The 25,271-nt window shown below is 40.1% G+C and overlaps 1 protein-coding gene and 1 long non-coding RNA gene across 2 annotated transcripts in view; one reads left to right on the forward strand and one right to left on the reverse strand.

The window, feature by feature from the left end:
* LOC147654364 (uncharacterized) overlaps positions 1–25,271 on the reverse strand; it is a 97,967-nt gene that overhangs the window by 72,232 nt on the left and 464 nt on the right. The gene's annotated exons all lie outside the window — the stretch shown is intronic.
* On the forward strand, positions 18,551–24,979 carry LOC111939662 (lymphotactin-like). Its single transcript, XM_086882997.1, has 3 exons — positions 18,551–19,050; positions 21,581–21,698; positions 22,430–24,979. Exons 1-3 carry the CDS (start codon positions 18,981–18,983, stop codon positions 22,530–22,532), a joined length of 291 nt encoding a protein of 96 aa, XP_086739123.1. The 5' UTR covers positions 18,551–18,980; the 3' UTR covers positions 22,533–24,979.

Genomic DNA, 25,271 nt, shown 5'->3' on the forward strand with positions numbered 1-25,271 from the left:
GGAGATGAACTGTTCTAAAAAGAAAGTATTGTTTGGATCCACCAAATTTTCTTGTCAGAATCAAACATAATGAGGAAAAAATACCCTTTTATGAGTCCACACTAGATGGTGGTCTACACCCTGGCTATGACAACCCATGACAAGTGACAAGTGACAGCTGCACAACCATTTTACTGCAGATTGCTGACAAAAGTACATTATTCACTGGATACCTAATGTCTATACTGGGAAGGTAAAGTACCCTCAGTACATATCCTTTAGTACAACTGGATTTTTTTCACATACTTTTATAGCCCAACTCCCTTATAACCCAAAATATTTTGGTCCTTGTTTATTTTCAAGCTGTGCCTGTGAATTTTCTGGAAGCATATTATTTGGATGGGCCCAAAACAGATCAGTGACAGTAGCTGAGCACCTGTGGGAAGATGAAAGGGGCTGAAAAATAACAGTATAGAAATTACAGAGGAAAATAAAGTGGTACTCCCTGGATGGAACGTGGTCAGTACACCCAACCTTCCACACATAACACAACCTAAGGGGAACTAAACACAGGGTGGAGCAGAGTGGAAACACCATGGCCAGACTCCATCAAAACCCTTGCAGAGCAGGGAACTCAGTGGTACTTTCTAGCCACTAAGCTGCACAACAGCTGAAAACCAGGGGAAATAGAGGAAGATCTCCTGCTGTTGAATCAGCAGCTGTAGTGAAATCACTCTCCTTGGACTGATTCATGTCCCCATGCAACACTTTTCTTGGGTGCCATACTGAGATATCTGCCCCAAGGTATGAGCACCCCTCCATAACTCTGATGTAGGACTAAGTCACTCAAGTTCAACATAAATGTAAAGAAATATATATATAAAGATATATATATCTTTATATATATAAAGAAAGCATAAAGGGGAGTCAAGAATGGAACAAGTTGGGAAGACTCCATCATAACTTCTGGGATCAGCTGTCTTCTCCTCTGCCAGGGACTCCTATTGGGTAAGAACTGCACTCTATGCATACTGAAGGATTATCTTGAGCTAACTTGTTAGGGATTAGATCTTGTTAGAATGTTGTTTTGAATTATACTGCTAGTTATTCTATTTCTCTGAATACATTTTGAGGTGAGCAGGACCAGCAGTCCTTGGACCCTGACCCATTGCAATCATATTAATAAAGAGTGTTATCCCATCACCTGTAAGTGTGAGCCCTTCAAGCACACTGGCAGTTGCTGGCAGTGGGTAAAGTTGCGGAGAGCCAGAAGGATGTTTCTCAGGAATGTGACCCTAAACAAGTCAGTCAAACAGCCCTGCAAGGTAGTGAACTGCTCAGTGAAGGACCCCTAGAACAAGACACTGAGAGACTGGTTGGGCACAAGGGTCCCAGTTTTCCTGGGAGCTAACAGTCTAATCAAACACTAAGGGGTGGAGTAAATCTCCCCCTTTCATGTGACAGTATTATAAACAAATCATACTCAGCATATGGAAACAAGCTCTAGGACTGCTTATTAGCACAGATACAGTCACTGACTTTAAAATAAGGAAACCAAAATTGTCTGTTTTCCCTCAATGCATCCAGTAAATAATTCTAAGTCAAATACTGCTTGGTCTCACTCACAAGCTACACACACCTACCAGCCCTCTCATACTCCATCACTTCAAATTTTGTTGCTGGGAGTCAATGCTTGTGTCACTGACACACTGAGGTGTAGGAGTAGATAAGCCTTCAGAAAGGAACAATCAGCAGGATCTTAAAATTCAGGATACATTTGCCATCCACTTGTCTACTCTTTCTATTGCCTCTTTATGAGCAAACCATAAAGAGGCAATAGACCATAAACCTTTGCTCTCATGCACAGCCAGCCTTGGACCTTCAGAGGGCCTTACAGAAATACCTTACTTACCTTGCATATTCATGAAGTAACAATCAAAAGAAATAAAAGGAGAAACGATTTCCAAATATAAACTTGTTGAAACAAAATTAAAAAGCAGAGGGAAGGGAAAGTACTCCATGCAGGACCATCTATAATTTAAATATTTTTGTGATTTTTGTCCGTGAGAGACTGAAGATAAGGTAGCTCCTTAAGTGAAGCCTCTCATGACACTGATACTCTTTCCATATTCTGAATATTTTAACTGATATAAGGAAAGATGTTACCAATGCCTTCAAAACCTCTGCCCTCTCTGGCACTAAGTGTCATGAGTACAAACCCAGTGACTAAAACATTAGGGATGATATCCTGCTTGTACACCTGCTTCCTGAGAGCCTTTTCTCACATGTGCCAATGGAGACTCAGGTACTAATTATTCACAGTGGTACAACATGGCTAATGACAGCACATCTGGAAATAAGCCAAATGAAAAGTGCAATATTATACCACGAAGGAACATTAACAAAACAAAAAAGCCCAACAAACAAAACAGATGTCTATGTAGGGAAAGAAAAATAAGAGATAAAATTAAGTAAGTTGAGCTAGGTGCCTAGGAGTTCCCTCGCTCAAAGACTCATATCAAGTTTTTTTTTTTGTTGCATGTAACAATTCCAGGCTCATCTGATGCTACAGTCATAACTTTTAGTCATATATTTTCAAAAGACAAGGGATCCTTTCCTGGTTTGGGCTGCTGATCTTCTGTGTAATAACTTGCAAGGCGTTATGATTGGTATTTGTGACCAAACCAACACTGGTTACATGGGGATGTTCTTGTTACAACTTCCATAGGTAGCATTTCTGTGGGTCGTATCTGTAGGTATTTCAGCTGTAAAAAAGGGATAAAATTTACCTTGCTCTCCATACTACTATGCATTTTTTAGATACTTGATTATTAATCATATTGTTGGTATTATCATCTTTGATTTAATTCTTAATAAAGGCACTTCCCCTTTTTTAGCTTAACACTTGCCATCCCTATCAACATGAGTATGTGCTCTCTTTTTAGCTGTCATGTTGACAAATATATTATTTAGTCTTTAAATCAACATCACCCAGGAGAGCAGATTTATGAATGTAACTAGATATTCCCAGTTCTTTTGTTGTGCAAAGCAAATTGTAGAGCTGAGTTCTGCCTTCTCCCTAAAAAAGGTCTATGAATTCTTCTCCAATTCAGTATCAATAGATTTGGAGATACTCTCCTATTTCCTTATTCCCTTTCCTGTACCTGTGAGCAGTAAAGGCTCACAGAAGTAACACAGGGGAAATCAGTCAACTCTTGTTTAGGTCAGCATTGACCACTGAAACTTCTGTAACAGAAATTCCCTATGTATCTGACAGGCAGAGTGAAAGAGAAATAGGCTAGGAGGCCTTCCAGCTTGCAAACAATCTAAACGGTGTTCTTACAATGTGAAATGAACATTGTATATCTAAACCGTCACACAGATGTGACTCAACATCTCTATCTAAAAATTTGATACGAAAAGAAAAATCTGACATAATGTCTGCAACATGTACAAATAAATGTTTCTGTGGTTAGATAGACCTACAACATAACCTGAAATCTCTTGCCATAATGGCAGCTTCATTGTCAGACTGAGGAATCTTCTTTCAAACGTGGCTTTGGGTGCCTGCTTGGCATAGACTTGTCAGCTGTTTGTTTAGCTTGTGGACTCGTCCTTCATAGAGTATTCTTTCATTACATATTTGTTTATTATCTGCCACAATGGTTCTTGGTGCAGTACTGGAGTTTCTGGATCTTATTTTGATGACAAAGAAAATTCTTCCTTAGGCCAAAAATATCTGTCCTAAAGCTTTCAACTGAAGTGATTGCTACACTTATGTGGGGCCAATAGCCCTGAATAATTGATAAAACCACCGAAAGAGACAAGACGCGCAGTGCTATTAAAGGATCACCTATGATGCAAGTTGTATAAAAGAAAAGATGCATCCCATCTTCAAGCTTACACAGCCAATGCCATCGCCTTTAGAATCAGAAGCAGTCAGCTGACTCTACCTTTGATAACAGCCAACAAATGTTTGATTTGAAGGACTTACAAAATGCCTTGTAACTCCTTGTCTATGAGGTGATGAATTGCTAGTCAAAAAAAAGTGTGAACAATCCTCAGATGCTAATTCTTGACAACATTGGGAACAAGATGAAAAGGAAGAAATATAATACATGACCTAGCTTGAATATTTGTGCCAGTATTCTGACACATAAATCTTTAATTTATAAGATAATTTATTAATCTGACAGAACCTTGACATAATTATCTTGCTGAGCCAAAGATAGCATGTCAATAACCACAGTATGCTACTCAATAATAAATCTATTAAAATAGGAATTCATAACTTGAGTAAAAAAGACAAAAGATGTGCAATCAGATACTCCAAATGTATATTCTTTTTATACTGTAGAAACTTTCTGTGATTTTGTCCAGTTTGTCCAGCCTTAAGCAATAAACATAGAAGAGTCAAGATTGATGATTTGGAGAAGGAAATAAGAAAGCACAAGTGCTATCATCCTGTACCAAACCACAAAGACAGATATGTTTTGGATCACATCACTGTCAGAAATGTTAGATGCACATTATTTTGCTTGCAAGAGATAAAATGAAAGCAACTGGTGAAGCAGAAGAGCCTGATTCAGGATAAATTACAAGAATTAAGGCAGTAAAACTGGTCCATTAGTGAATCTTCTAACTTTCTGCACTTCAGTCAGTCTGAGATAGGCTTAATGTGTTTATTTCCCATTTTACCCTTCTGTTTATCTCCTGTCTTTTCACATCGTAACTTCATGTTTCCACTTAGATTACACTAATAAGAACACACAAAAATGTAGAGTTTCATCTCTGCTAAATGTATATGAAATAGCTTTTTAAACCACACATTTTTAATGACATAATTTACAAAGTTACTTTGCCAAATTCTTCCGGATGAACTAAAACTTCTAATTCTCTAGTTTAGATACCTCATTGAAGAGGTGGATTTTACCACACTGAGAAGGGCTGACTTTCTTTAAACAAGAGGGATTTGGGCTCTATGTTTATGAAATTGGTTGATCTAAAGTCAGAGTTTCTTAAGAGCTGAAGAAAAAAGGATTCAAAGCTTTCTTTGATCAAAGCCTCAAAGATTGACATTAGAAACAGCAAAGGAAACAATAAAATGAAGCAAACAAAAGCAATATTCCACAACTTGTGCCTGTCATTTCAACCTCCCAGTGCCAAAAGTGGGGCAGAATATAGATTAGCTTTTTAAATACATTTTTTAAAAAATCAGAGTTTTGAGCTATTGCTCTCCAGTTTATAAGATGTTTACATATCTAAGTGGCTCAACGTAAAGGAAGCATAACTTTGAATTTCACAGGACTATTCCTTGCAATGAAGTAAGCAGGTGTGGATTTGCTCCAAGGAAGTTGCATCCCATTGGTACAGTTTCATGGCCTAAATAAACTCAAGGTCATGTGGAGAGGGAGAGGACCTACTGCCACCTGAAGTCCTCATGCAGAATAGTCATTTAACAAGCACCAGATAGGCACCCATCTCCAGCACTGAGTTTAAACAAAGACTGGTAATTTAAAACACAGACAGACAAGTAATAAATCTCTTAAATTAGTTTCAATATGAGGAAAAAACTACATTTCTATTGACATTAGAAACCTTAGCTTCTACTTCAAATCACCCACATCAATTTTCTGTAATCACTGCTGACTACTTATGATTTTCTTTCATTTCAGCAATCTCTATATTTAATAAGGTAGCTTAATTTTTTTGGAACTTCAATTTGTAATAAGCAAACAAGGTAGAGAAAAATAATTTATTCAAAGCATTAGAATATAGGTTTCAAGTTTTTCTCTGATTATATTATCATACTTATAGAAATAAATCTATTTTGTATTTCAAATGAACTTAAAACAACAAATGTTAATAATTAATTATAATACTATAAATCAAGCCATCATTTATTGGCTCATTGAGCTTTTGTGAGTAGTTAGAGAAGTTAATTTTTTTAATTGAAAGAATGGGATGAAATACCTTTAACTAAATTATCATATTCCTCTTTATTTATGAAGTACAGCAAACCACTTCCTGAATTAAGAAACTTTCTATTCAACCAAATGCCAGCACCTACAGATTTTCTATATTGGCATATTCACTGCTGTTATCCAGAATTCTTTAAAGTGAAACTTTTACTGAATATTTTGAAACTTGTTCAGTGTGGAAAATCTATTATGTCATATTAGAAATTATTTCGAATGCTTGTGTTCAATGTATAAATTTGTGTTTCAGTCTTCTTCCAAGATTGATACAACTTGATATAAGGAATGAATTGAAAAGTAATTGGGCCAGAAATTAATCATTTCACTCTCCTTTTCCTAAAGGGGAGTTTTCCTAAATCTACTACAGTGGGAATATTAGAATGGAAATAAATGTTTTATAATTTTAAGTTATAAGGATACACAGAATATCTTTATCAGATAAAAAGACCCCCAACCGTACTGTGTAAAGATTTTCATTAGATGACAACAATCAAATGAAAAGATTTTATAGTTAGTGCTTGATTTTGGAAAATGTGAGTACCAAAAAATGTAATTAATGTCACTGAATTAAAAGACAATTTTAAGCTTATGGATTTAAAACTGACATGATTTAAAATCAATCCTTAGTAGATCCTGTTGAGTGAGACTCTGAATTTTTTGCTAGAAATTATTTAATCTGATAAAGTTTCCTTCATTCTAAGTTGAACACCAATTGTGAAAAAGCTTTTGAAATAATTTATTGTATTAAGTATAATTATAATTAATATTATTTATCAAATAATTGTGGGTCAGCAGTACGTTATCGATAGATAATTTTTCCTCTGAGAATGCAAAACTGAAATTTTGAGTTGAATTTTCTCAGCCTCAGTTGTATACATTGTACAAGTCACAAGCAATCTTCTATTTCTACATCAGTCAAGCACAATTTTTAGATTTATTTTTTGAGCAGAAATGCTTGTGTGCATGAAATTTTTCCCACTTGTATTCTCTACTTTTCCTATGGTATGTCTTATCTAGACCTCTGACAAAGAGCCACACAGAAGGTCTCTAACAAGCAGCAGAAACAGTATTATAGGAACTTGAGTCTCTCCCTTTCAAAATACACCTGGACAAAAGTTTTAATGCCAAACTGAAAAATTTAAGTGTATATCCCTTCTGACCACTATGGTATACTGAATCCAGAGACTGCCTATCCCCAGCAGCAGTGCAATATTTGGACACAATTAGTACAGAAATATCAGCAGTTTTCAGAGTAAAGTGCAGAATGAAGCTGGTTACAGTGTCCTGTCATTAATCACCCCACAAGGAAGGTCCTTCTAAATAGATGAATCAATGAAAGAAACTCATTATTCAGTTAAATCTGTCCTGCAGAGATTTGAAATGTGCAGGAGAATAAATGCAAATTAGACTATATACTCTCCCCATACACAAAATCCATACTTCTATGCTCAAATGTTACAGTACAGCACCATTTGGTTTCTTCACAGAGATAAAAATGCACCAAGAAAGACAGAAATTTCCATTACTGTACATGCTCATCTTATTCTAATGTACAGCACATGAGGGAGGTGAAATCTTGCAGAGCACAGCATCAGTTCCTCCAGTTTGTATCAGCACAGGGCTGCTGCTCACTGGACTTGCTCTAAGGTGCTGCCCTGTGCACCCAAGGCCCTGATGCTGTGTTCCATGGGGCTCTCCTCCATGGAACTGCCACTGCCCCCAAGCTCCCCAGTCCCACCCATGTCCCCAGTGCACCCATCCAGTGCAGCTGGCCCCAGACCACGCCCAGACATCAAACCATGCAGGCACAATGCTAAGTCCATCAATAACTTGCACTGAGACAATTCTACACACATTTATAGGCAAAGCAAACCTCTAAATAGCCAAGAGATTGGCCAAATACCACAAAAGAGCTTCACAGGATAAAACTTCCCCCTAATACCTAATCTAAACCTATTCTCTTTTAGTTTGAAGCCATTCCCCCTTGCCTTGTCACTACATGCTCTTGTAAATAGTCTCTTCCATCTTTCTTTCAGGCTCCCTTCAGGTACCAAAAGACTGCAATTAGGTCACCCTCAAGCCTTCTCTGTTCCAGGCTGAGCAACTCCAGCTCTCTCAGCCTTTCCTCATAGGAGAGGTTCTCCATCCCCCAGTCATCTTGTGGCCTCCTCAGGACTCGCTCCAATGACTCCAACCTCATATTAATAGGATGCTGTTTTTTCTGCTCATAGAGCAGCTCAGCAAGAGGCCAAGGACATTCCCACTTCCATAACAGAGCTCCAGCATTTCAGCACAGGCACTAGGGGCTGCAGTCAAGCATTACTAATGTGCTCAGTAGCTTAGGTATTAAGTTCACTAAAGAATAAAAAACGCATGGAAAGAACACGTAGGCAAAATGTAATGGATAGCCACAGGTGGGAGGAAAAATCAGCTTTAAATTCTCCCTAGAATAATTCCTTGCATAAGACTTTATATAAGCTGACAGCCTTTCATATTCTCAGAATAGGATCCCAAAATTCACTGGCAAGGTCTGCACCCTCCAGTTAGAGCGGACCCAAGACTGCACTCACCAACTGCCTCATAACTGTTTATTATAAGGGAAAACAGGGACAGCCAGTTTCAGGCGGGGTTGGAACCCAGTTTCGACAGCATTTGGGACTTTGACGTCGCTCACTGGGTCAGCTTACAACCTGGCAAGCCTGCAGAGGCACATCACTCCCTGTCTGTGACTGTGTGGAAAAGAGATACAGGCAGGGGCAGGAAGCAAAGCTGACCTTGATCAAAGCCTCACTGGAGTTCAGTCTTTTAAAGAAAACAGACAAAACCCCCCAGCTGTCTGTGCCTATTGGAACTGCCCCCCTAGAACAGTACAGGTGCAGGCAAAGCAGGCAGCACCGAGACACGCTGCTAAGCCAGAGGTGTGTTTGAGCACACGCTTGCCAACAGCCCCACTGAGAAGGCTGGGCTCAAACAGAGCTCTCCAAGGTGAAAGGAAAAACTTGAAGCCTGTCTAGCTTTTGCCACAGAACAGCATTTTTGGTTCAGAGGGCTTTTCTATATTTCAAGCCACCCAGTTTTTTTTTGTACAAGACCCATGTTCAGCGTCTCATTTCAAAGTGAGTCAGAGGCACGAGCAGCAGGAGAAGGTAAAGGTTTGGTTTCACATGCCGGGCTAGCACTCATCTCATTTGTTTCATTATTTGGAACCATATGCCCAACGGAAGAAACAGGGAAACAGTAATACCAGCATTATTTTAGAGCAGTGCCCAAGGGACTTGTCATCTGACATTCATCGTTGCCAGAATTCCCGGTGCAATGAGGACAGTTACATTCCCTAACTTTGCTTCCCTACTCAGTAAGTGGCATACCTGCTTCATGGAAGAGAAGAACAGCTTTTGATTTGTGTTTCAGCTTCTAGAGTAAACAAAGTTTTCTCTCAAGATCTTGAAGAAAATACTGACAATATGACATGACCACATTCCTAAATACTCAAAATTCTCAGCACAGAAAAGCAAAACCTTCTTTTGATAAAAAAGTGCAAGGGTGCTTCAGTCCAACTTCACGTTTCAGAGAGCTCCCGTTTCTAGGAGTTTCAGATTGAAAAAGCTGGTTATCATAAATCCAAATCTCTTAAAAGTACATATTTTAGATAAGAGGAGTAAATCAATCCAGAATATTCTTACCGGGCAGGCATAGTAACATTTTGCACGTAAGCCACTTGCAAAAGTTTACAGGAGGAAATCTGTAGCGCACAAGACAAATCCAGACTTTAGAACATTTTTGTAGAGTTTTCTGAAAAATTGAGGCTGTTTTTTTGCATAAAGAACCACTATGATGACTTGGCATGGAATCTTTCAATTGAAGCCACCAACAGACAGGAAGGAAAACCTAAACTTGACGTGGAAAGAACCTGCTGGGCAACCCCATTTAGAAGGGCAGAGAGGTGGTGCTTCTGCACACAGGCTGAACCCCCAGGTATGAAACAGAGGAAACAAAGACAGGTAGCCTTTAGAAATGTTCTATGTGATCCTTACAAAGTCAGGAGGTTTCCTTACCTCAGCATTCCATAAATCTAGTAGGGAATATTATTTATTCTTTCATAACAGAGAGTATAGCAGACTTCTGGAAAGACTGGAAAGACTCCCTAAGCTTAATCCAAATCAGGTTCTGGATGTGCTTAAACACTTTCTTATGCAAATACCTCTTATTCCTGAACTCACAAATATTACCAGCTGACAAGTCCTCTTGATCCAGATGGTATGGGGAAGGGTCACTATTTAACAAAGAAGACACCAAAGAGGATGGAAGTTAATTTAAAATAATTACATTTTGATGCCCTACTTTGTTTCAGCTGGGGTTTTGGTTTTTTTTTATTTGTTTGTGTGGTTTTTTGGGGGCGTGTTTGGTTTTTTTTGTGTTCCAATTCCTTTATTAGTCAGGTAAAATTGGAACAATATCACACACCATGTGGAGGATATGAAAAAATACATGTGACCCTTTGCGTACTTTTGTGCTATTCATGTGTTCACTTTTGCACTATTGCATCAAGCAGATGCAATATCATATTACAATCATATGGAGGAGAATAAGAGAAAATTACTCTGGAGCATGTCAAGTCTATGCTGAAAGGTGCTTTAGAATCTTTTAGAAGACAGTACAGATCATAGAGTTAATTCAGAATTAAGATCATGGTGCAACTGACCAAGGAAAATACGGTATTGTTTTTATTATTCTGCACAAATCAGATTACTTGCCCATGTTTTGGCCTAGAAATTAGAATCATTAAAGCACAGTGATTTGTTTATAAACAGACTTAACACACTGCCTAGAAAAGAAAACTTAAAAGTAGATATTCCTCAACAGTCAGCTTCTAAATGAGGGAGCTTCACGTACAGACATTTTTACCTCAAAAAAAGTGCCCTAAGGGTAATTTCTCTCCCTTTCTGAGAGCAGAGCACATTATCTCTGGCTGGTACACCCTGTAGATTTTTAATCACCTCTGTTCTGCCTCACCATCTTCCTGCCTTGCTGGGCTCCAGCTAGAACTACCAACCCAGAGCAATCAGAGTGCAGGGAGCCTCCCAGGCACACCAGGACCCTGAAGGCACTAAACCTGATTCTTACCTGTTTGAACTTGACCCTCTTTCTCCCTGCTGGGAACAGGCCTAAACAAAGTCATGCCCAAAGTCATCTGAAACTGAACTGCTGCAAGGCAAGCTCTGCTGATGAGAAATGGCTTTCAGCAGTTTTTCAGGCCAGAAAGGACCAGTAGACCACAGAGCCTGACCTGCTTGACAAAGTCTGCTGCAGAGAATAGCTGCTGGGAAAAGGCACCTCTTTCTAACCTGGAGTGAGGCCAGGGCAAGTCTAAGATCAGTGTCTCCAGCCCCTGACTGAGAAGAATGAGGCTGTTCACAATATGGCAAACATCATTCAGTTTCTTTCCTCTCAATAAAACAAGCCAGCTCAGTTTGCCCTTGAAATTCATTTTATTAGACTCCATGTCCCCAAGGCAACCAAGCCTCTAAATCCTTGAAATTTCCTCCTCTCCTCCCTTCAACAGCTCTGTCCAGGGAGAAGCAGCTTAATATTTGCCTGCCAGTTTCTTCTCTTTTCAATCTCTCTTTCCCTTTGGCTTCTCAGGCTAGGCAACTCTCTCAGGTTTAATGCCCTGGCTTCATGGCACACCTTTCAAACTTATTACTTCCCAAAGTAAAGCTTAAATCTCAAAACAGATATTAGCCAATAAGGAAGTAGATGAGCTATTAAGGGCTCCTTACAGGGACAAGACTGCAGCTATCTCTGTCCACTTCCCCTTACAACGTTCCCTGGAAGCTCTACATTCCCTCCCTACAAGCTGGTGAGTGCTTGTAGGAGGGTGGCACAGTAGCACTGTGACAAGGTTCATTACTCTCTGCACAAGCCACCTACATGACATCTGGTGAAAGGGGGAGTATCCTCCCTGACCCACCTGCCACCCCACTCGGAGGGGAAGCAAATGGACACAGCCTAGAGGAGTTAGGCAGAGCTTTGGAGTGTGATCCAGCTGATGAGCTGTTAAGCTGATCTGCAATGAGAGCTCTGCTCCCTCGCAAAGGAAAAACAAAGGAATTCATTATATTTAGTCACAGGACATAGTAGAAAGAAGAGAACAAGCCACAGCATGAGAGTGCTTCAAAGATAAAGAATAAATCCCAATTATGAGGTTAACCAAGCCTGTGATGGAAGGATTGAGGCACAAATTTGGAGATAGAACTGAAGAGTTTGCAATCTTCTCAGTTCCAGCTCTCTATGAGGGAACTCCTGCAGTTCTGCAAGGAGCAGCAGATCTGCACACCTCCCATGGGTTTCACTGCCAAACAATACAACACACACACAAATTTTACCCGAACACTAATAACTGTAGCAAATTGTCACTGAAAAATGCTACTGCTAGCCCAAGGCAGAGTCCAGCTCCTACTTATTTCACAGTAGCTATTTTCTAATGCCTTTAAGACCTGGACCATGCAGTTTCTTCTACATCTAATGGAACAACAGAGCTCTATCCACTGACAGCACAGAAACCCAGAAAAGGTAAGTGGTGCTTGAAAAATACAGTGCCCTATTCATGGACAATTTGAGGAACAGTACACAGCTCCAGCAGTAATTCCCTCTTTTGCTAGACCCAGACCTTTTCTCTTTTGGGATAAACTGTCCAATACTCTTACAACCTTTTGAGAATCTCTGGAGAGAAGGAGTATGCAAGAGAAGTGTCTTTGCTTACACAAATCTGCTAGTTGCACATGGCAAGAGGGGTAACTCACAGCTGGACTGACAAAGAAGAGATGGAGCACAGCAAGGGCTGAGATGAATAGGCAGGGCAGCCCCTGAATCCTGCAACTAGAGTGAATCAGGCGATTCTGATCCCATTTCATCTGGGGTTGCATCAGTATCTGCTTAGCCCTGAAGTACAAACTACCCCATCAAACAGAGATTATATCATCTACTCTCACGAATGTCTTGTGTGAACGTGATGGCCTCCATTTCATTCTGTGTACAAAACAGGGAAAACACCCATTTAGCTTAAAGAAGGAAGTATAGGGAATGGAAGAAACCACTGTTCTCTGTCAGTAAATAAGCCAGTGCACAGAGAGCAAACAGATAATCTGACTCTAGATGTGGCACAAGCAGGTAGCTTTACTGGCCATGGGGACATGTGGCTGCTTTGGGCTGGGTTTGTGGAGGAGAGGAGGGGGAAGGCATTCACTGTGCCTGATAAGCTTTGCTGCACAGGGTGGAGAGTTGCACTGGGCCCATGCTGAACCACGGGTGAGGAATATAGAGGTCCATGACTATACTGAATGCAGCCAAATTAGGTGCAAGAGATATGATAACCATGGGAGGGAGCTCGTAATTTATTGCTGTCTTAGACGTGATGGGGGTTTCTGCAGCCCTCAGCGAGAGATAAAAGTAGTTCGCAAAGGGAAAGTGAAACAGCATTTAACAGTCTGAAACTACAAAGAATAAAACTAATGCTAACTTGAGGGGGAGAATATTCCCAACCCCTTTGCCTCCCACTTGCATCACTCACTGCAGTGAACTCAGGTGAATAATACAGACTGATGCACTTGTCTAACACGTGGTTTCACACTCATTGTCATTACAATGGAGGAAAAAAGCATAGAATAAATAAACCTCAAGGACTGTTCTTTAGAAAGTTCAGAGTGGAACATTTTCAAGTGTACATATTTGCTACAGCACCCTGTAAGCTCTTTTTCCCTTGCCACTCTCATTTAAGCCTTCATCTGCACAGTGACTCTCCTGCCATTATGGGTTCACTGAGCAAGTGGCTAATACAGAAACCAGATTACAGAAAAACACTACTTCTTAATCTCTATCTATTTGAGGTTACAGGTGGAAGGGCACCAAGTTCCATTTCATTGCACAGGTGGGGATGAAACTCTGTGATGGGTTTTAGGAAGTTCTAAAACCCTTTGTGGAACAGGATGTGGCCCAAAATTGTCAGATTATAGTAACCAGTGTGAAGCGACATAATGTACTTCACCAGTGGCATGGTTAGAAAGTGTGACAGTTCTTCATCTTCAGTGAAGAAGTCAAATACCTATTCCAGAGGCTACTGTGATGTTCTTTAGGAAGGAAAAAAAAAAAAACCCTTAGATTTCTCTTGCCAAAATTCTTGAATCATCTCTTCCTATCTTCTCCTGTTTTGATGGGGGGGAGAGTTTATTTGGTGATGGTTGGTTTGGGGGTGGGTTGGTTTTTTTGGTTGGTTGGTTTTAGTTTTTATTTTTTATATTTCCTTGGTTTATTATTTTGTTTGGGGTTTTTTGTTGTTTTGGTGGGGGTTTTTTGTTGGTGTTTTTTTTTTTTTGTTTGTTTGTTTGTTTGGCTGGCTGGTTTGGGGGTGGTTTTTTGTTTGCTCTTTGTTTTTTTTCTTTTAATGGAAGCTGTAGGGGTTAAAAACATAATTACAAGTTAAAATTCCTCATATCTGTTTAAGTTCTGTGGTAGGACCTCATGAAGGTTTAGTTATTAAAAATGCTTACAAGGATAATTATTGTTTTAAACAAATGAAATTAACTATTTAAGGGGAGAAAAAAGTAAGCAACCAAAAAAAAACAGAAGAAAAATTCCAAGATTCCCTTTTGGAAAGTTCAAGAAGGTGACATTTTCAAAAGAAGAAATTACACATTACTTATGTGTCCCTTATTTTTTATCTTTTTCAAAAATCCACTATCTTTAATTTTAATCCAATTTCAGTTTATGGTAAAGAAAAGGGAAAAATACCTATGAGTTTTCCAAAACCTAGCATCTGAACAGTGAAAAGGCTGAAGATGGTGCCTCCACTGTGGGAAAAATCCAGAAGAAAAGGGATATTCAATGCAACAGATCTGATAGCACATGTGAGCTAGACAGCTGCAAGTGTGTGGATGCACGGTTTCCTTTGGCACATGAAAACAAATGCTGAGGAATTGGAACAATTATTGGGTGGAGGGAAGGGAATTTAGCAGGAGAAAGACCAAAAGCTGAATCCAGGTTTACTGGTTCTATTTATTGCTCTGTTCCCTGGAAGCTGGTGCTTTTTTTTGTTTGTGTGACACAGCCTGCCCTTCAGTAGATATCATGGCAGAAGTATTTAGTGGCAGTAATAAAAAAAAGTCTGTATACTTGTAAATAACAGCACACGCTGTTATGTTTGAAGCATACAAATATCACTGATGTGTGTCCTTGTACCTGTATCTCCCCCTTCCCACTAACAATCTTAGCTCCTCAACATATTCCTTGTGATGACTGTCATGGAGCAAAGGAATCCAAACATCTACAGACTGGCCAAGGGACTCTCTGTACCACTGAGAAAACTGTTACCCACTGAGAAACATAAGTATCTGAACTTCCTCAGTTTTCTGAGAAAAGCTCAGGTTTACCTAGAAGCAATATATTGGTTCAGATCCATTCCCAGTGCCTTAGGCACTGACTATCCATGGTTCAGTTAAAGTCATTAATTTTTCACAAAACCATCTTTAGTCTTCTCCTGAAGACTAATAGCATAAGACTTGGTTCCCATCCTTGATCCTACAGGTAAGGCACACAGAAAAAGAAGCACCAAACAAAATCTGCATTCTCTGTTTTATGTGACAGCTGAGGAAATGGAAAAATAAATAACAACAAAAGCAATCCAACAAAACAAGGGAGAAAAAGGATAATCATATCATAGAATTATAGAATGGCCTGTATTGGAAGGCACTTTGTCTAGTCCAACCTCCCCTACTCTGGGCAAGGACACTTTTCACTAGACAAGATTGCTCAACACCCCATCCAACCTAGCCTTGAACACTTCCAGGTATAGGACATCCACAGCTTCTCTGGGCAACCTGCTCCAGTGCCTCACCACCCTCTGAGTAAAGGATTTCTTTCCAATATCTAATCTAAGGCTACACTCCTTCAGTTTGAAGCTATTGCCCCTTGTCCTGTGACTACATGAGCTCACAAAAAGTCCCTCTCCTGCTCTCTATAAGCACCCTTCAGGTACTGGAAGGGTGCTAGAAGGCATCCTCACAAGGACTGAGAATATTCCACAAAGTCACAAAGGTATTTGATTCCTGTTTCAGCATGGACAAGATTTAGGTAAATTCACAGAACCGAACTACAGTCACCTCTGTTTTTCTGCAGCAATAGCATTGCACGGGGTTTGGTTGACTTCCCACAATGGATTTCTCAAAGAACCAAAGCCTGCAAGACTAGGACTATAAAGATGAGGATATGAGTATTCCTTTTGTAGATCTTGGGGGGGGATGTGTGTGTGTGTGTGTGTATAGCTAAACCAAAACAAGCCCACTGAACTAATGCAAAACAAGATAACACTGAATGAAAAAAGGAGCAAAGATCTCTGGGCCCTTTCAAACCAAATCATTCCCAGTGTTATTTTATGTATCTGAATACTTCCAGTTGAATGACTAAAGAAAGATTTTGATTGATTTGATTTTTGACTATTATTTAAGAGCACATAATACATCAAGGAAAGATGGCAGGACCAGGGAAAAGCTGGCAGGAAAAAGCTGGCAGTGTAGTAGTGGAAACAGATGGTCTACAAACAAAAACTCTATTATGATTAAGAGAAAGTATTGTTAATAGGGTTACATTTCTAAAGAAGGAGTTCTGCCAGAACCAGCACAAAACAGAGTAGTTATTAAAAATTTGATTGAAGCCATCAATTTAGATTAGAAATCATCTCTCAGCTAAGACGCGAGCACCAAGAATGTGTTTGCTTCTACCCCATTACAATATGAATTAAAATACTAAACACAAACTACTATTTCAGGTATTTATGAAATCAGAATGAAAACTACAGAGCAAAAGTGATGAAAAGCAAAGGAAGAAAATCATGGAAACATCACAGCTGGATGTCACTTGCTGGTAAGTCTTCAATCAGCGCTCCAAGTGTTAAGAAACAATGTAAAATCAAAATACACTGGGGTCCCATATATTCCACCTAACTTCACTTACTGTGTCCTGCATAAGACACACATACAAATTGCTTCTATAGCTAACAGAGACAGATACTTATCCCCTGAGGGTGACAATGTCCCTCCTAAAACCAGTTATCTGAGATACAGGGTGCTTAAGCTGAGGTTCTTAAGACCCCTCCAAAAGTCACTGAATGGCTTCATTTATTCTTCAAAAGTGATTGACCTGATGTCACAAATTCAACTTCAAGGGACTTCTGACCATCCACTAAAGATACTAATTTCTAGGAGTGCATAGGAATTTAGTTATCCATGAAGATCTTGGCCTCTCTTTTTAAAAGCTGACTACAGGATGAGAAAATCCAATACTACAAACCCTTTGCCCTGATGCATAAACTCTTGATACTAGGCAAAACTCTGCTCACTGCATGTTTTTTTCCTTCAGCAGGGCTACTCTCATGAAACAGGGTACATACCACAATTATTACAGTTAGAAATTCTTGACCTTGTTAAAAATTAAGAAAACTATTACATTTAGCCATTGTCCGTGGTTCAGGATAATCATTACAACTGGAATACCCATGTGTTATCAACATTATTCTGATACTAAATCCAAATCACAGAAGAGTACCACCTACTACGAAGAAAATTACTCAATCTCAGCCAAAACCAGGACATTCTCATGATTTCTCCAGTCCTTGCACTGAGAGCTGTTCACAAACCCAGGAATGTGGCAGCCTGGTCTTTACCTGTTCATACCAGGACTAGCTGGGTTCTTCTATAGAGCTGCTGAGGGCACATGAGAAGATTTCTGCTGTGAGGCTCTGGAAGATGATGCCAGCTGAGGTGCTGCATTGTGTGTGGCCTGGAGCTCTATAACTGGCCTGACAAGTATTTGCAGGCCCAAAACCACTGTTTTGTAGCAAAGCTGTCCGGTACCTTAGACCGAATTTGACAGGCAGGAAAGTTAAACCTGGGAGTTACGATTGACACAGTGTGCAGAAACAGGCACTTGTAATAGAGATGCAGTTGTAGAAAGCTGACAGACCTGTTATCAGCACCATGTTTACATGAAACTGCAATTAACTTTTTGGCTTTTCTACAAATTATGCATTGCTGACTGCCTAGTTGCTTTCTTGGGCCCCATTCTTTGCACTAGAAAGCCCACCCCGCCCCCCCCCAAAAAAAAAAAAACAACCAAAGAAGAACCCAAAAAACAAACAAGCAAGCAAGCAAAAAAACACAAAAGACAACCAACCAACCACTAACAAGAAAAAAAAACCGACAAAAATAAACACCTTCAAACAAAAACACAAAGCAAAGAAATCCTTTACAAATTCTTATTCCTCTTTGAAACCACTGTGTTTTAGCTATTCCTGACTGGCAGAAGGCATAGTAGATCTGAACCAGTGCAAAGGTGTGCTCAATCTTGCTTCTCCCAGCACTGTTGATGTCAGCTTTGGACACATCAAATCACAACAGCTCTGACAACGTCCACTCCTCATGGGGAACAGCAGTGATCCCCCTCCACAGCTACATGGTAACATGACAAACCATCCACAGCTGCTTGGAAAGAGCCAAGGTGTTCCTGTTTCCATCATCCTTTAGCTCACATTTCCCCTTTCCAGTGGTTCATTGGTCACCCAGGTGGTTCTGAATGTCACTCTGTGGCTCTGCAGTGCAGCCTCGCTAAAGCTCTCAAGACTGAAGTGCAAAATGACAGGAACATTTATTGCAGGTTTCCACTACCGCACAAGAGCTCTCACTTTTTGCAGCTTGAAATAAACCCAAGTCACAGCACAGAAGCAAGTGCAACCACAGTGGGTTTGGGCAGGAAAAGCCTTCTCAGGGGGGCTAACAAAGGACTGGTGACAGAAAGGAGGTGGTTCTCCTTCACCAGAAAAATTACCGCCACTCACTTTTTCCACTGCTACTCAGGCCCTCCATGACACCATCAAAATGAACACAAGAACTGACCACTGAATGACAATATATAAACCCTGAGAAAGGGGCTGGCAGTAGACACTTTCTGCTCTGCCTTGACACAGAAGCCACAGCGATGAAGCTCCACACCGCAGCAATCCTGCTCCTCTTCTGGCTTGCCATCTTCACTGTGCACACAGTCAAAGGTAAGCTTGCAGCTCGAGAAGAACTGCTCCACATTGCACCTGTGGTCTCCTGAGCAGGATTCACTGCTCCCAACAGCTGATTTACAAGATAAAAATCAAAAGAAATCCAGATGAAAACTGCAAGAAAGGCAGCTTCATTGGGGATTTCATCTGATGTCCTGCCAGGTGCTGGGGTTGGTTTCTGCTTGAAAGCAGGGAGAGATCCTGTGCCTGAGAGCACTTGAAGGGTTTCTGTGCAATGTTCTCTCTCTCAAAATCAAAACATCTTGAAGGCACAATGACTTTTAGTCTCACTGATGCCACAGAGACATGAGCACAGTATGTTAATAACATTTCATGAAAAAAAATCTTTCTTGAATAAGACGTGAAATTTTTCTTTTTCCAGATAGATAACTTTAATATGAATTTTATTGTATTAATTGTTATTTGTCTTTCTCTAGCTATAGAGCCTTAATCCCTCTAATACCGCTATTTTAAGAAGTTCCTCTAGTTCTACATCACATATCCCATATTGTCATGTTTCTAAATCTTTTGGTACAGACAGGGAAACTACCAATGAGAAGTAAAAGGGGGAATAATAGATTTATACAGTACCTTTTCTCTTTTCACTGAATCATACAATTGAATATCTTCTTTCAGTTATAAACACTGAGATGAGCCATGTTTATTAGGCATGCTTTAAAAATAAGTTTGTCTGCAATGATGGTTAGGTCAGTAAATTTTGGCTACCAGTACCATGTGAAAACACCCATTACTACACACATTCTTATCACACTTAGATTCACTCAAGCACATAAAAATCACGCAAAACACTGGCATGCAAGCCATATGCAAACCCACAAATATGCACTCAGAAACACAGAGAAAAGGTATCCTCCCCAAAGCACACCAAAACCCAACTGAGACCTGCTAAGCATTCACAGGACTATGAAGCTACACAGCCTTTATGCTGACCCACTGCCTCTCCAGCTACATCCCACTACATTCTCCCATTTTAATCGGTGACACTGCTCTTCATCCTGGCAACAGTGGCTTCATATCAGACTGCCAGCTCCCAATGTCATTGTCCAGGCTGTGTAATTGGTCATAAGTATCAGCAAGTCTGAAAAAGCACACTGAGATGGTCTACAAGAGAGAGAAAAAAGGACTAGAAAGAATGATAAAAAAAACAGATACACCTGGGTAAAAAGGTAGTTATATGTGCAGAGCAGTTGGGGTTTGTTCCCAGCCCTAGAGAAGCTTTGCTGCTATTCCCTACATCCACTCCCTGAAGATTGTGTAGCAGCAGAGGAAATATTTCAAGGACTAGTAACAATTGCTTGACTGTCTTTGAGATCTTTAAATGCCACATTTTAAAAACCAGGCTGAGGCAGTAAGAAATGTGTCACGAATCATTAAAATAAATACTCTGTGTTACTCATGATTAAGCAAGATCAGGAGAGATATTCCTTTAGGCAAACAAAATCTCAGGAATTAGCAGATCTGCCAGTACCTGTGCACTGGTTATCCCAGACCCTCTCCAAAGACTGATGTGTGCTTGTCTCAGCTATTCCAATTATTTCAAACAAAGAACAGCTCACAGATAGTGAGACTGTGCAGCAGGTTTTTTACATTTAGCAAAGGTGCACCAGGACAGCTCTTAGACTATTCTCAAGCCAGTGGATCTATAAATTCTTTATAAAAAACCCTCAGAGTAGAGTATTGTTCTTTTTGTCCCCTGCATGCTTTCCCAAACTTGGCTTTCATGAACAGGAGAAAACCAGAAAGTGGACACTAATGTATGCCTATGCTTCATCTCACCTAAATGAGCTTCCATTTCTAGTTATCCTCATGTAAGATAACAACTGACCAGAAAATTAAATACCAATATTGTGATCCTCTTTTTTATTCACCACTACATTTCTTTGAATTGTACCAAAATCTTGGAGGAATGCAAGGATTAAGTAGCACCAGACTGCCCATGAAATCGGAGTTATAGCTGGAGGATATAAGTGCTTGCTCAGTGCTTACAGATATACCTCTCTTTCTGTTAACAATTTTTGTTAATGCTACTTCTGGATGTCCACAGTGAAAGAAGAAACCTTGCTTTCCTTTTCTTCACTTGGAAAATAGGAGGAATTACAGATCCAAATTCAGATAATGGTGGAAATCCACCCAGTAAAGTTCTAGTTCTAAGCACTAATTCCATAAGGGCACTTATTTCCAGATGATGCAGTCCTAATTACCAATGATGCCAAACAGCATTTTTGTTATGGAAGCAGTGACTCCCTGGATACAAAATTACTGTATAATTGTCCAGGACAATGGATGAAGATTTGTATCTTAAATGAAATAGCAGTAACATTTTAGAGATGGTAGGACGCATCATAAAAAATAGCTTAAGCTCTCTGGTATAACTGGTATTGTGGCTGTAGATCACCAGAATCTCATGCTCTAACCACAATGGGAAATCTCCTGGAATTCATAATTTATTAAGTAATGATTGTTAAATATTAAGTACCTTTGTCATTTATCTATTTTTCCTTTCTAGGGAGTGTTAGTAGTGCACCCATGCAAAAATTTAGTTGTGTAACTCTGTCAAATAAACAACGGAATGTCCGAAATCTTGTGAGCTATGAAAAGAAACAAGTACCAACAGATGCCATCATGTAAGTATCCCATGAAACCTTCAGACTTCCTTATGCAAGCACTAAACCATCAAATAGGGAAGGGCCATCAGAAGAACACAATTCATGGCCCAGCTCACTAAATCTGGTTAGTCCACATCACCCTTCCACTTCTTCCATAGCAGAGTCACCTGGCAGCTGAGGGAGTGAGGGGAGAGGGGCAGACCTCAGAGAGCTGGGAGATGTGTGCTGCTCAGGAATAATGACAGGAAGTTCACTGACCAGCTCACATCTTTGTGCCCAGTGAGTGGGGAAAAATCTTAACAAGGGCACAGCAGTCCAAGACCCCCTGCAGGAACTGAGTCAAGGGGACAGATCACATGAAAGAATATGGGGTAACTCTGAGTCTTGCCAGGAGCTCTGTTTGGTCCTTTGAGCTCACAAGCACGCATTTTTATCACATCTGAGATCTGCTCCTGGGGGACAAACGTTCATCATGATTAAACATAAAGCCCCAGGATAGCAGGTACGCTCAGTTATCTAAAATCACTATATATGTACCTGACCACGTATGCTACACATGTACCTATGTCACGAACAGGGAACTAACGCTGCTGACTGGTGTTATTCTAACTAGCAATTACAAACTCCAGCATTTGATATTGTTTTACCCCATTTTTGCTTATGTTCTAAATATAAACCAAGAACAGAAGACCTGGGTTTAGAGACTGGAATTTAATGCCCAGCTGGTTTGCTTTTCCTTTTTCCTATAGGTTTATCACTGCAGGAGGCGTCAAGATCTGTGTAAGTGCTAAACAGAAATGGGTGGAGACTGCTATGAAGATAATAGATGCAAGACGTGCTGCCAAACGCTAAAAATCCTGTCCTAGGAAAGCATCCAGGAACAACTAGCTGGAATCATCCTCAGTGCTGCAAGTAACAAGGAAAAGCTTATTATTTGCTTTTATTTGCTTGCTTTTAATAAATGGCAGTAAATTCTCTGGACAAACACAAACTCACCTCCCACAGAGCTGGAAGCGTGTAGGCCTCCATCCTGATCGACATCAGAGCATTCTGCATTAAGTCCTGGCTTTAAGAAGGTGCTGTATAATTTAGTTATTCATCCTCATGCAAGACAAAACTGAAATAACTGGTTTGCTTTTCCCATTACTTTTCTCTGAATAAGAACAAACCATGTCTGGATTTTACAAACTCATAGAAGCTCCCTGCCCTAGAAAACTATGTACATAGAAATGTTTTATCGTCTTAAAACTGATACATACTACTAACAGAAGGCTTTGAACTTCAATAAATTTACTATAAACCTGAATCAAATGGCAAGTTTGTTTGCAGAAGTATTATGCAGATGGATACTGCTGAAAGCAGCACTGCTGACAGCACAAATCTGAGAACTTCTGAGCAGGTTACCTAGACCTGACACTATTGCTAATTCACGACTCAGATTGCTTCTGGACAATCTGATCCAAACTTTCTACATCATATTTCATCTATAAAGCTCACATTTCAGACAATACCTCTTCAAAAGTTCACACACTTCAAAAACAGAGTTCATATCATGCTCAGGTGACCCCCACATTATCAGAAGCAGAAATGGAAGAGCTCTCTGCTCAAAGAGAGAAAAGATGGGGTTTGAGGACCTTGAGGGGTAGAGGAGAGGTACAGGTAGAGTGGCTTCTGGAGTAAAGTTCCTTTCATATCACCACATGGATGGAGCCTGCATTGCTGCTAACCTATGGGCTTTTCATCCTACAGAACCTCTTAGTGATGCTCATGGAACTACAGCACTTCCAAAATGACCAACAGAAATAAGATCACATTATAAGCCAGTCTTTTTACAGTTCCTTGCTCTGCAGAGCAGACACACACCTACAAATTCCAGCACTGGATATAGTTTTACCACATTTTTCCTCATGTTCTGCGTGAAAACCAAGAACAGCAGACCTAGTTTTAGAGACTGGATTTTGATTGCCCCCTGGTTTCCTTTCTTTGTATAGGTTTATTATCAGAAAAGGTATCAGGATCTGCTTGAGGCCTGATCAGGTATGGATGCAGGCTGCTATAAAGAAAGCAGACAAAAAGCAGACGTCATCTAGGAATGGTATTCCCCAATTTAATGTTCCCAATGAAACATCCATGAAAGAGCTGCTCACTCACTCCCCTCCTCTGTCACCCTGCAGGATTGAGAGGAGAATTGGAGATATAAAAGCTAAAGATCACAGTCTGAGCTAAGAAAACAAATGGTTACAACTGCTATACAAAGAGCAGAGTGTACCAGACAGACAAACAACTCACATGTGATTGCTCACCGTGTGTTACCCTGGGCCCCACAACTGCAGACCCCATGCACCAGCCCAGCATACCTCCTTCTGTCCCCTCTTCATGGTGTGAGGTGCTAAAGGAGAACCCCAAGGTCCTGGCCAGCTCTCAGGCACCTATCCAGGCCGAAACTTTTGGACCTCCCTGAAAGACCTAGACCAAGCTTAGGGCCCAGAACTTTGCTCCCTACACAATCATACTCTGGGTAAACTGAAATGCCAAACACTCTGCTCCTCCTGTGCTTCATAAACTCCTCTGGGAGTTTATGCTAGACACACTTCAGGTAACAAGGATCTCAAGTTCCCTTCTTTCTTCCTCTGCTGGTACCCATTAGAAATGAGGTAAAACCTGAGAGGAAAATCTAGTTTTGGAGGTGTTCAGGCTGGAGCCTCTCTATAGGGAGAAGACACCACGTTTTAGGCCTCTCAGTCCAGATCATCTCAATACCACTATATTCAGTAGTAAAACCAAGTTACTTTTCACATGGGAATGGGCTCTGTGGTAACAGACAACATGGAGAATAGAAATTTTCAGTTCCCTTGAAGCTGCAAAATAAAAACTAGCAAATTAAGTAAAAGAATGTAAAAGGAGATACACAGGATGCTAAAAATAGCTGGAACTTCTGATGATGGGGAACACAGTGGGTTTTATGACAAAATTATGTAACGAGACAACAGCACGTGCCTTAAGAGAAGGTCAGTGCAAGGTCATTACAATTCCGATGGCACCCAGCAAATACAACCACCAGAGACCCCCTTTAGATGATTCTCTAGGACCATAAATCGACTTCCAATAAGATATGGAGACAGTTAAATTAATTCTAGGAAAAGTGATGTTTATGTATTAGCTAGGACGTACATTGTAATGAATATGCATGACCATGATGGAATAAATACCCTGTTGCAAACTTTCATGACATATGTTTGATTAGAGGAAAAATCCTCCAACTGTGCAGTGCTATAATAAAGAACCTGGTTTCTAATATTTCCAATTGTGTTAAAAGGTTTGTTCTCTGCCTGATTTCAGTATCAGGGATCACCAGCTGCTGAATAACAGGAGAAGCAAACAAGGGCTGGAACAGCAAAGGTGTCAATAGCATTTCTACAGCAATCTTCACAATCCTTGTCCCTTTCACAGTGGAGAAGGTGGGATGCCATATGCAAGGCAGAAATTCAATCTGTGCTCACTTTGTGTCATGCACTTGCCCAGCTCAGATCAGGAAAAAATTTGCTCTCTCTTCTGAACCAGAAAATGAGCATGAAGGAAATGCCAAGCTAA

Source organism: Cyanistes caeruleus, chromosome 3 (assembly GCF_971803275.1).
Source record: "Cyanistes caeruleus chromosome 3, bCyaCae1.hap1.1, whole genome shotgun sequence".
Taxonomy (NCBI): Eukaryota; Metazoa; Chordata; class Aves; order Passeriformes; family Paridae; genus Cyanistes; species Cyanistes caeruleus.